The sequence below is a fragment of the Toxotes jaculatrix genome, chromosome 3 (genome assembly GCF_017976425.1).
Source record: "Toxotes jaculatrix isolate fToxJac2 chromosome 3, fToxJac2.pri, whole genome shotgun sequence".
Taxonomy (NCBI): Eukaryota; Metazoa; Chordata; class Actinopteri; family Toxotidae; genus Toxotes; species Toxotes jaculatrix.
The window spans coordinates 15,554,632-15,567,283 of NC_054396.1; the positions used below are offsets into that span (position 1 = coordinate 15,554,632).

Here is a 12,652-nt window from a genome sequence, read left to right on the forward strand (position 1 = left end):
AACTAGGCATGCATTTACTGTTTACATTAAACAACAATTCCTTCTTGCAATTAAAGGTTATTGATCATTTCACTATATGAAATTTATATAGATTTATATAGAAATTTAAGCAGAAGAAATGTCTTTTATACTTTCACTTATGAGCTTTAGAAGATCCTTAAATTAAAACATAGACATGATCGTCCTTAACAAGTGACAGCTATTACAGTATTTTAGAGTCCAAGTGATGCATCGCAAACATCAACATAATCATAGTAGATTCTACTAAGTAAGTGAATGCAGCCAAACTGAACTGTTCACCTTTTAATCGTGAAAGCATGAAGGCATTCATCACAGAATGACAGTCGTAACAATAATGTACTTAGAACAGTATATCTGAAATGTAAAACAAAAAAACAGCTTCAACACAGAAAGAAGCTTGTATGAGTACAAACACATTTTTTTTAAATCACAACACAAAGTGGACACTTTTAGTGAGCCTGTCCCTCTTTCTGTCTCACAGGTTTGGGAACAGAGGCTCAGAATATGGGCATGCTACAGGTTGTGCATCTGACGGATGTTTAGGGTGTCTCGCAGCATTAGGTCACGGAGTCGCCAAAGTGCATCTGCCATCGTCTTGTGGGCCCCCTTACTCTTCAGCCAGTGGGATGGTAATCTGCTCTCTTGCTCTTTTGTGAGGCGCACATCTTGTTTTTGAACTGAAAGTACACAAATAAGACTTATATTAAAATCAAGCTTTATCTAGAAACTTTGAATCTAGTGAATGTTTTTGAACTGAAAACATACAAACTGATGCTAAAACTGGAGGTGAAATCATATGTTACTGATAAAAGATAGACAAGCATGACATGGAAAAATGTATATCTACAGCTACATTAGCTCCTGTCATCCCTGCTTTATATAGATTTTGTCACTGGCCATCAAAGTATAAAATTCACCTGAGAGGGCTTGGTCCCACTTGCTAACGGTAGAGGACTCTGCAGTAAGGCCCTCGATGTATCTGAGGTAAGCCTCAGAGTGGAGCAGCCGCTGAGACTTGGCTGGTGGAGACACAAACACTGGGGTGGTTGGTTGCTGGAGCGCAGGCTGTCCCATCTGGCTTTGTCCTGGATATGGTGGTGGAGCTTGTTGCCCTGAGCCCATCAAACCCATCTAATAACAAGATTATAAAAACTCTATTATTTTGCTGATTCAGACTGGAATTTCCTGTGCATTTTCTCTTCATTAATATCTTGATTTATTTAAAGCCCCAATCTTCAACTTGATGTGAACATCAGTTAAGTTCTAATCAATTTCTTGATGTTATCCAGGAGTCTCATCTCTTTTGATGAACACAGTGATGAAGGCAGCAACTTGTATCAAAACTATATTACTACTAACATATGATCTGAAATGATGACTTTGAACAGATTACCTGGGATCCGTGAATATTTCCTGTTCCAGGTCCACCTCCCATGCCACTGACACCTGTGGTGATATTTAACATCAAGACACGGTCGAAAAGTGCAGCAGGCCATTTGATACTGGTTTATATTACAACTAGATTCAAAGTTCAATACTAAAATGAACCAGTGTCATTAATCTACATTAGAAGAGTTAGGAATGCCAATTATGAATACATTACATCAAATAATGGCTTTACTTTTTTGGTCATTGGAGACAATGAATTTCTCTCTATGACACATTACCAACAGGCCTACCGGTAATGACCCAGTTGAGGCTATATGCTCTCAACTGACTAGTCATCAACTTAAGGACCTCAGCCTATTGGTACAGGTATCCCCTCCAGCAAGTGAGATTGGTAGACAGGAAGCAACTGCGTGGCAGGTGGGGTGGCTATGACAGCACTCTTACCAAAGTATGGCATTCCAGGGAACCCAGGCATAACGGGCAGGAGATGTTGGGGAAAGACAGGCACCCCTATGTGATGTGGTGGTATGCCAGTCATACTAACCATGCCTTCAACATGGCCCTGCAGGGGCATCATAGCTGACCTATATGCACCCATCATACCTTCTTAGGAAGGGACAGTAGTAACACAAAACAGCAACATGCATCAGTCAAACATGCATCAACTACTTCACTACCAAGCATGCATTAATATGTTAATATACTGTTTACGCTTGCAATTAATCACCACATAATTATGATGGAAATGAATGGGAATAAAGGCCACACAGATGAAAAATGCACAATAAAACAATTTGGTGAACATGCACTACTATCAAGCACTAATTATTTTTTTAGTCTCAACCCTAAAATGGTGTACAGCAACCTTTCCACTTTATGTTCTGTATTCAGACATTGACATGTGGAATCTATTATGATTTGAAGGTTGTAGAATAAACACTAATGTACAGCAATCAAGGTTTGGGCTTATAAATTAAGTGAAATGATGTTAGAGACAACATAAAATTAAATCACAATGCTGCAACAGGACGAACATGCTGACATGGGTGTGATTAGGAAACTTAAAAGGGTGAACAAATCTAGCAGTTCAGCTTCTTATTCCAGCCTTCTAGTGTATACTGGGGATCCATCTGCATCTATGAGGGGTTACCTGACACTGGTGTCATGCTGGGATTTAGCATCCCCATGGGGGTTGGGGGAGGCACCACCCCCATCAGTGCCCCTACTGGGGTACCTGCTCTAGGGGACGTCTGATGCTGGGCCCTCTCACGCTCCTGCTGCTCGGCAACTTTAGCTGCTCGCTCTGCAACACAATAAAGACAGTACAGTGTTTAAAATTGTACTATTTACAACCGACTGGGTCATAAATAGAACTGATCTATCTGTCTGTTTAAAAATTAATGAAGGTCCTTCTCACCTTCATACTCTGCTTTCCTAGAACTCTCCAGGTTCCTCCACTCTGTGCCAACGAGGCGGCTCAGTTCCCCGAAGGAGAAGTCTGGGTGCTGGGCTTTGATGACGGCTCGCATCTCACTGCTGAACAGAATGTAGCCACTCATGTTGATCTTCCGCTTTGACCCTTCCTTCTTTGAAAGACCTTTTATGGATTTCGGTGTGGACTGCAAACAAACAAAGCCATTTAGAAAATGTTTTCAGATACATACAGGCTTGTTAGTTTAAAGCTGAATTTAACATTTTTAATGAAATAATTCCAACCATACCTGTGGAGGAGTGTAAGGCATGATATCCATGTCACTAGACATGGAGGACTGCATCTGAGGAAGAGACTGGTCCCCTAGCTCGCCATCATCATCCCCAAGATCCTCTAGCTCCTCGTCTGTCATGTCAGCAAACTTAGCCTCCAGTTCCTCAATTTTCCTGTCCAGAAGAGGTGATGGCTCCTTCTGGGGCACTATGAGCTTTCTGGGTAATACAATCAGAAAAATATACCTGTGCAATTTACCCAGTTTTTCCAAATAAATCATTTTGGAGGATCTGGCTGCCATATTTTAAGTTCTTATTAAACTGGAAAATGCTTAGGTAATCAAATAACAGGAAGGAACAACCAGGATTTATACCAATCCAAACTGGGAGGACAAATGTGTCAGTGTTTTCACTGAATCAAACAGTGAAATAGTGCATCAGATTGTACTATAGTCTATCAGAAGTGTACATGATTACTTAACAGTCCTTTCCACCTGCCAACAGTGACATACACATTTAGCGTACTAGTTGTTCACCTAAAATAGTAGATTTCATCCTCCACCACCTTCCCAGAGAGTGAAAAACGCTTCAACCCCTTGAACTTCTTCATCTGCTTCTCACTCTCAATGTAGCGGCTCTCGCAGAGCAGAACATTCTCTTCAGGTACCTCAGTTGGTCGGCATGACAGGTAGTCTTTGAAGGACGACACTACACACTTTCCTGTGAAACAAAAATACTGATTCAGTGACTGCAGTTAAAGATTTCAATGAAGTTCAAACCTGAAATGGTATTTTGTAAATATCAGTTTCTGGTATTCAGTTCAACCTGATGTACTGTGAGAAGGATACCTATGATGCAGGTCATGGGACAAGTCTCCTCCAGGTTGCTAAGGAACACTTCCTTCTTGTAGAACATCTTAGTGGGCTCATGCTCTGTTTCCTCTGGATGGATGAAAATCGGACCAAAGAAGTAGCCTGCTCCATCTCGCATCCACATTTTCTCAATTCTGTGTGATATATTTTTAAAAAAGCTGCATTAGAGACAGGGAGATATCATTTACAACCATACAACATTTGAGGCGTTTTCCATTAAATTCCCTAAACTAAATCCCCTACATAGGAAACACCACCACTCTAATCCACTGAAAGTATGTACTGTAAAGTATATATAAAAGCAATAACTCTACCTGCCCACTCGGTGGCGCACTAGCCCATGAGAACCAATGTAGACACAGTCTCCCACTTTGAGCCAGAGGTTGTTGTAGCACAGCTGCTCATAGTACTGACACCCTGGCTCCCCATTGGTCATATCCATTTGAACATCCTCCCTCTCCTGCAGACACAAATTGGTTTCCTAGCAGTTGTATCCAATTTTATATGTGCATTCAATCCATTTTTACAGAAACAACCAACTGGCATTTACCTTGTCTATAACCGCATCAGTAATTTTGCTTTCATCAGTCATCTCTGGTGGTTTCTCCTCTTGTTTGGGGGCAAACATGGATGCCACACGGACTACAGGTAGGGGTACCTCTCTTGGAACAAACCGAACAGAGCTCAGGGGCATGGTCCACATCTTGATCTTCTTAAAGGACTTGGATTTGGCAGAGTAGCGTGACTCACAGACATACACATCCTCTGCTCTGAAGCCTTCTGGGTGAAGTTTGAAGTACTCCTTAAATGCCACACACCATAAATATTTGGTCAGCACTCACTCCACACTCCAAACTGCTACAGTTCAACAACACAGATGGAAAACCATCAAGCATTTACCTTCACAAACATGACCACACATTTTCCCAGAATCTTGCTGACAGGAGCTTTGTTGTAATAGTCACTCTTAAAAACTTCTTTCTCCAAGAACTTCCTTGTAGCGAGATGAAATGTTTCATTTGGCCTGTAGAACCAGCAGCCATACAGCCACTTCTCACCTGTATTTATTAGAGAAGATACTGTACATAAAAAAAACCCTTGCAGAAAATACAAATACCGCTTTTCTTATAAAAAAGTGATTATTTTACGATTAATGATAAGGAACTGACCAGTGTCATCTTGCCAAAGGCGTTCGATGTAAATGATATGGGGCTGGAGGTTGGGCTCTGCAGGCTCCACATACACGTAATCTCCCACATGGTACATACTGTCCTTGAAACTGCAGTCCTGGCTGTATGTGCGCTGCAGGTTAGACTGCCATGATCCTCCAACAGTGTCCTCCCTCTTCTCAGCTTCTGGGAATTCACAATGTGCTCAAGTAAAACGAAAAACAAGGCCAGAGTATATGCTAAGACAGTGCATGATGGGATCGAATTTCTATGTACTGTGAATTTTAACAAATATTTAACAGCATACCCCTTTTCTCCTCTTCCCTCTTGATTTTGTCCTCCTCAAATTCCTTGGGTAGCTTCTCCTTCTTCTCCTTTTCCACGTCACTATGCAAGTGTTTGGAGGTATAGCTGAGAGCAGGAGACATCAAGATCTCTCCATTCTTGCACAGCTCATCTCTGATGCGTATAAAGAACTGCTGAAGTTCAACAGCATCCTCAAAGATCTCAGAGTCAGTTCTGTAATGAAAAAAGGTGTAACACTAACTTTACCTTTCTTTTAATACAGTAATTCTGCAATTTCAATGCTCCAAGATGATTCAAAGATTGATTTGGTTTTGTACATGAGGGTTAACAGTACGTCACCTATTCAATCGTCTGGCCTTTTCCAGCACTTCAAACATGTGATCCTGAAATACATCCAACCTCTTATAACACCCTCGGTCTACATTAGTCCTGATGATCTCAAAATTGAGCGGGGGCTTCTCAGGATTTGCAGGATCTAGGGCGGGAATCTCAGCAAGTGAATCACTGTAGCACCGGCCCTCGTCGTCTTGGTGACTCAGCACAGAAACAAAGAGGCTGCGGATAAGTTCTTGGATGAGGCGGGGCACATCAGGCACATGGGCATCCTCTCCTCCCTCCAAGTCGCGTCTTGTCTCTAACAGCACCCTGTGCAGCACCAGAGCGTCGCGGTAAATCAGAGACTCGGGTTCGTTGTAAGTACAGGCATTGTTGAACATGAGCACCAAGTCTTCCACAAGAGCGTCCACATCTTGGTACTTATTAGCCAGCATGTGGCTCTTGATCTTCTCCATGTCCACAGGTTTCTTGATGGCGATGTAGTAATCAGGTAGCTCGGCACGAGACGGCAGCCGCAGGAAGATTGTGCTGAGACGACGTCCCCGCTTATCTGTGTAATTCTTGACAGCCTCATAAAGCTCATTCAGCTTTTGCTGTAAAGGTGTCAGATACTTGGACTTCTTCAGAGTGATACTGTTCTTTCCTGGAATTAAATGAAGTGTATATGTGTTATTAGTAACAAATCCTTTGGTTTATTTATAGGTAACAAACCCACACTTACTTATTTTCAGCTTTGGGGACATCATGTCATCATCATCAGTCGCTGGCCCAAGATCCCTGCGTCTGTCTTTCATAATCTTCTCTAGGATGTCAGCATCATTATAGACCTTAAAAAACATAGAGGTTCATCATAAGGAGATCCTGGTTTGTAAAAACTCAGGCTATATTTTGCTCACAATCATTTATAACCTTTTTCAACATATAGATTTCCATCCTCAGCCTAATTTAATCCACTCAGGAACATTAAGGAATGAGAAATTCAACCTTACCTGGGAGCCTTCCTCATTGTAGTGCCGTGCATTGCGGAACATCAGCTTCATATCTTCCACCATTGCATCTTCAGTCATGTACTTGTCTGAGCGGATGTTGTGCTCAATGGTCCTGAGATCCATTGGTTCCAGGATCACCTTGTAGTAGTTGGGGTAGTCCTTCTTCGAGGGCTTGACCATGAAGAGGTCACACAGTCTCCTACCAGTGCCAGCTTCTCGTGCCTCTGTCACAGCAGCTAAAAGGACTTTCATTCGGTTTTTCTTTGTATTCTTCTTGTGACTAGAAACAAAATACAAGTCAACTGTCACTTTCCGTCCAGACACACAACAAAAAAAGAAAAAAAAGGGAGAATTTACAAAATAAAAAAGTGACAAAGTGCACCTTTTTCTTTTTGTACTACTGGTGTCAGATGTGGCAGAGGAGAGCATGCTGTCTCCATCATCATCATCTCTCTGTAAAAGCTCCTTTTTCTTCATCTAGACAAATGACAGGTGATACATAACTCAAATGGTTATATTGCTTCTTACAAATACCATCAGTCTGGCAAAACGAAAAACTTCGTTAATTCACATCACAAAACAAAAAGAACTCAGCAAACGTACAAACAAATCTAACACAGGTGCTTAACGATGGCAAGTGGACGTCAGGACTGACCTGCTGAATGTGCTGGAGCTTGAGCGCACGTTTGTAGATGGAGGAGTGAGGAACATTGTAGCGTTTGGCATTCTCAAACATCAGCGTCAAATCAGAGTCAATATGCTCAACACTCTCATATTCATTGTTCTTCATCTTGTTCCTGTGGGGAATTACGGGCTCTCACATTTGGGAAGGAGGGCACAGAAATACTGTACTGTACAGTGAAAGTGTGTGATGCCGTAGGGGTAGAAAGTAAAAAGAAAGAATGTCGGTGAAAGAAAATGAAACAAATCAATTATGAAAACATGAACAAATTCTTCTAATTTCTGCTTAGAAAGCCACATTTCTAAATGACTGCCAAAAAAACCTTTGCACCACAATACTAACGTATTGTAGTGATGCACAACAAACTACTTGATGTAAGACATGTTTGATGTTACTGGTGGATGTGTCATGTGTCATTCACTGCATCGGCTGACACACTTCAACCCAGCTGGTAAAGAGCTGATCTAAGATAAAAAACTGCATTTGCATTTTATTTTTGAGAACAAAAAAATATGATAGGTAACCTAGAATTCACTTTAGAAAAAGATATATTTCCAGGATAGCTATACAAAGAAAATCACATAGTGATTTGTACTATCTTCACAATATACAATATGCTTTTGGAGTTGTTGTTTTTTCTAATATAGAAATATCTAAATTGTATATTAAACTAATCTAAGTATTAAACTAATACAATACTAAACTCATTAACTTTTACCTATGGGCTTTCCACTTTTAATGAACTTTTAAAAGAATTTAAACAAAAAAAAAAACATATTTGATGTACATTTGGTGTAAAAAAAGGAAGATGAAAACATATTAAATCTGCGTTGTTGATGCTGTTGTTAATGAAACCACATAACAAGACAACACAAATCTATTTTTATGTCATACTTGATCTGATGCAGGCAGATGGGCTGGCTAATCTGGTGGTAGTAGTCAGGGTAGTCCTTCCTGGAAGGCAGCTGCAGGAAAGGCTCAGAGATCAGCTGGCCCTGGCTGTTCCTGGCACCTCGCACAGCTTCATACAGCTGGAAGATCGGGTTACTCATGTCCATGTTAGAGGTCATACTTTCTGCCTCAGATTCCCCCTCATCATAGTGAACAGACCCTGAGAAATACAGGAAGGAAGGAAGTAGCAATGTCTGCAACAATTCATTGCACAGAGAATCTTAATCATTGCCCAGTGGAAGCACATGTCTGTATGATACTGAGGCGAAGGTGTACCAGAGAGTATGCCTTCCTCATCACTTTCATACTGAAGAGCCATGGTGATAGCTGAGAGGCGGTCTCCCTGGGCAGACCTTCTATTCCTGGCCAAAACCAAAAGACCAAGAGGAGGAGCAACATTGTTAAAAACAGAACCTAATTTCCTCCCACATCAGTCCCTGTGTTGTTTCCTATTTACCTGATACGAATGCTGGACTTGATTGGTTCTCCATGTTCCATCTCAGACCTCTTTTGTGCAAAAATCTTTTTAATGGTGTTCGCATCCTGGAACACACGAGTACGTCATAGGTATGCATGTCAAACGTACGCTATGCACTGTATAATATTTTCAATTACACTCACCTTAAACACCTGTGATCCAGGTTCGTTATAAGTTTTGGCGTTCTTGACCAGCAAATCTATATCTTTAGCCATGGCACTGACACTCTTGTAGTGGCCCAACTAAAAGCAAATACATTTATTGGACAGTTTGTCAACAAAATGTTGTAAATAATGAAAATGATAAATAATGCATATTTAATGTTGGAAGTGTAACAGCCTACCTGAATCTTTTGAGCAATGATTTTCAGATCAATTGGTTCCTTAATGATGGCATAATAATCTGGGTATTGCTAAATGAAAAAAGGCAAATGACACATCAAGGCCAAGCTACTCACTTTACTGCTGAAGTCTTATGTCATACTGAAGGTGCTCGTACCATTTTGGAGGGAAGCTTCTGGAACAGCTCGCTGACTAGACGGCCAGTAGGCTCAGTGTAAGACACCACAGCATCAAGGAGCTGCTCAAGGACATCTTTCAAGCAGGTAGGTGCACTCTGTCATGGCCAAGTAGTCACACAGGTTAGACAAGGAAGAACAGATTCATCCTCAGTCACATACTGTACAGTGTACAGTAACCAAAAAAAAACACTCAAAAAACCATTCTAACAGGTGTTTAATTATAACCATCACTACTGGGAGTTAATATACTGTTTACCTTAAAGCAACAGAAAATCTAAATCTGTCAGGAGCGTGAGAAAATTTGCTTTTAGTGTGGTTTTACGTTTTAATAACATCCTTGAAACAAATGACAGCATTTTGAAGTAAGAGGCACTTGAGTTGCACAATGTCCCTTTAAAATCAGAGTGTAGGTTAAAGTATGTTAAACACATGTTAAGCTCTGATCACACAACCATTTTATCCATTACTATGTAAATAACTGTAGCAAATTCATGATGGTGTTCAAAAGAACACAAGCAGATGCCACAACCACAGTTTGAGTTTGGCTGAACACCATAAGATACTGTGAGCTGACTCAACAAATTAGTATCACTGATTCTAGGCTAAAGATGGATCTTATTTGCAGTACATGCTGAATGAAGCGTCATAATAAATCGTAATAAACGAGGGTTACCTCATCTTCAGTAGACCCTCCAGGGTTGTCTTGTGCATCAAACCCATCGTCATCGTCCTCCTCATATTCCCCTCGCTGAACAAATTCATTCTTGGTCCGCAGGTAAAGGTCCCACAGTCTACAGGCTGCCCTGTACTCAGGACTGTCAGACTACACATAAGCAATACACATTCATTTTAGGTACACAGCCTGAGCCATACACAGATCTAATTTTATTTTCTTCCCTCAGACATTTTTTTTTACCTTGTAATATGTTTTTGCATTGTTAAATAACAGCTGAAAGTCACTGGTGAGTTGTTCAACGTCATCATACTCCTCCATCTTTAATTTCTGCTGGATTTTCATCATGTCAATAGGCTGAGAGACCACATGGTAGTAGTCTGGTTGATTTCTGAAAGAAATGGGCACTTGTAAATTTTCTGTCCAATGGTTGTGTTGAATTACTTGACCAGGAGGTGATAATATGCAGATATCTAATGATCAATCACTCCTCTCCTCACCTTCGTTTAGGGGCTCTGATGAACAGCTCACACAACATCCTGCCCTGGTCATCCTTGTAATCTCTTATTGTATTGTACAGTTCATGACATACAGCAATCTGCAAGGCAAGGAATAAACAACTGAAAAATATCCACAGCCTTTCCTATGTCAGCTACTTAATCAGTCTGTGTGGTAGTATCATTCTGACAGTATGGTTTAAAAGACAGTAACTGAAATCTGTAAAATTACAGGATCCACAGTTGGCATGTTTGAGGTCCTTCTCCTCTTTCTCCCAATTGAAGACACTAACGATGAAGTTTGGCTATCGTCAAAATCTCCTCCACTCACACTGCTAGAAGGGGATGTCGCCCGTCTCCTTTTCAAGGCCATGACGAACCCTTGAGGTAAAAACAAATTCCAACAAAGTAACAAGTGTCACTATATGGAAAATGGTTCAGATCACAGCATGTTACACTTTGTAATTTTTCCAATGGTATTTAAAGAGTGTATAAATTATAGAGGCTGAATGAATAGTCAATCAGTCATGTTTGCTACAAGTCATACGTTAGGTACATTAGATACAGGTATATCGTCACAGTATTTGACAGTTTATTAATTATTAGTTGACAACGGGTAATGGAGTGGGATCTTTTAATACTGTGATTTCAGTATATACAGTATATATTGACCAGATGGTTTCGTCCCCTTCGTCTTGACACACAACCTCACGTCATATGTAACAAACTACTGCAGTGTAGGGGAAGCTGGATAATCTTGGCGTGAAAAGGTAGGAATATGAATAAAAGGCAAAGTGCAGGGTGTTTCTTTCTCTCCCTATAAGGATAAAAACACAATTCAGCAAAAAATACAACTCATCATTGTGAACAAACAGGGGCATGGGAGCTAGAGAATTCACTTTAACATGGAGAAATTGTAATTCTGAATTTAAAAAAAACAGTGCCATTTTTAATATCCCCATTATGTCCATTGGAAGCAGGGCCAAAAGGAGGGGACACAGAGAAGAAATATGTCACCCCATACGAACTTGGAACTAATTAAATGATTTACTTTAAGACCACTGGCCATATATTTAAATTTTTTATTTTAGAAAAAACTGTAAAACAGTTCTCATATGGCAACAGAACTGGACAGCTCAAGGCTGTTATTCCCCCCAACAGACCTTCTGCCCTCCTTGCAGATTTTGTGTACCTTATTTTCAGGCTGTAACGGTGACAACCCCACCAGCTGACCGTTATCACCTGGAATGACATTTTTATCCACAGACGACCAACAGTGCTGGCATGTCTGGGGGTCTGGCTCACCAAAAAACGTGAACAGCTGTCTCAAATGTCACCTAGCTGCTCAAAGCCTCCAGTCCAGTGTGTACGCACCAGCAGGAAGGCTAGCGTACAGAGCCGCAGCTGTCCACCTCCCTGACTGTCACTCAGAGTGGACAGGTATCGCACCGCGGCACAGCTAACGCTAGCTACGGTTAACGGTTAGCCTTCAGCATCAGTTAACGTTACAACCGAGACAAAGGCATCACTGTGACAACAACTAACGTTACAAAGCTACCGTTCAGTGCATCGACGACACTCGGTGGAAAACATTTCGGTTTAACCCCTTCACACAGTTGTGTGCTTACCTTCTGTCAACACCTTACTTGACCCACAAAATCTTTAACATCAAGAAAACCAATCACTTATCGATTTTAGGCAGAGGGACACAAGTGTGAAGTTGGCGATAATTTAACCGCAACTTCCGTCTATGCACCTTCAGATTAAAAGCGTAAATTGTTTGAGCGTAGTTATTAGTGTATTTTATATTCCTGTAATGGTTCTTCTCCCCGTTCTCGCTTTAATATGGGATTTGTTTGTTGAGCAGGTCGCATAACGGTGACCATATTGGTGTTCAGAAACCTTATCCATGGCACAAGTACAAAATAAAGCTTTGACGTCGATGATAACACAATGAGTGCAATGCAGTTCCTGTTAGTTGAATTGCATTTTACACATATTACTCTCGCCTTTAAATCTCTTTTCCAGTTGAACTAAAGCTATTCAGCTTTCTAACTTGCATAAA

The 12,652-nt window shown here is 40.8% G+C and overlaps 1 protein-coding gene across 2 annotated transcripts; it reads right to left on the reverse strand.

Moving 5' to 3' along the window:
• Nucleotides 1–290: 290 nt before the first annotated feature.
• On the reverse strand, nucleotides 291–12,307 carry pbrm1 (polybromo 1). Of its 2 annotated transcripts, XM_041033738.1 has the most exons (30): nucleotides 12,216–12,307; nucleotides 10,919–10,968; nucleotides 10,591–10,688; nucleotides 10,334–10,481; nucleotides 10,091–10,240; nucleotides 9,396–9,512; nucleotides 9,241–9,309; nucleotides 9,041–9,139; nucleotides 8,877–8,962; nucleotides 8,696–8,781; nucleotides 8,363–8,579; nucleotides 7,442–7,583; nucleotides 7,169–7,263; nucleotides 6,787–7,066; nucleotides 6,519–6,624; nucleotides 5,801–6,440; nucleotides 5,463–5,674; nucleotides 5,156–5,341; nucleotides 4,887–5,044; nucleotides 4,537–4,788; nucleotides 4,301–4,446; nucleotides 3,963–4,120; nucleotides 3,651–3,834; nucleotides 3,132–3,333; nucleotides 2,828–3,029; nucleotides 2,645–2,713; nucleotides 1,855–2,013; nucleotides 1,415–1,467; nucleotides 939–1,152; nucleotides 291–698 (listed from the first exon to the last, which is right to left on the reverse strand). In XM_041033738.1, exons 2-30 carry the CDS (start codon nucleotides 10,958–10,960, stop codon nucleotides 535–537), a joined length of 4,734 nt encoding a protein of 1,577 aa, XP_040889672.1. In that variant the 5' UTR covers nucleotides 10,961–10,968; nucleotides 12,216–12,307; the 3' UTR covers nucleotides 291–534. The 2 variants fall into 2 exon arrangements, with proteins under 2 accessions (XP_040889672.1, XP_040889673.1); XM_041033739.1 differs by lacking the exons at nucleotides 1,855–2,013; nucleotides 12,216–12,307 and having other exon boundaries at nucleotides 10,820–10,960.
• Between the last annotated feature and the right edge of the window lie 345 nt (nucleotides 12,308–12,652).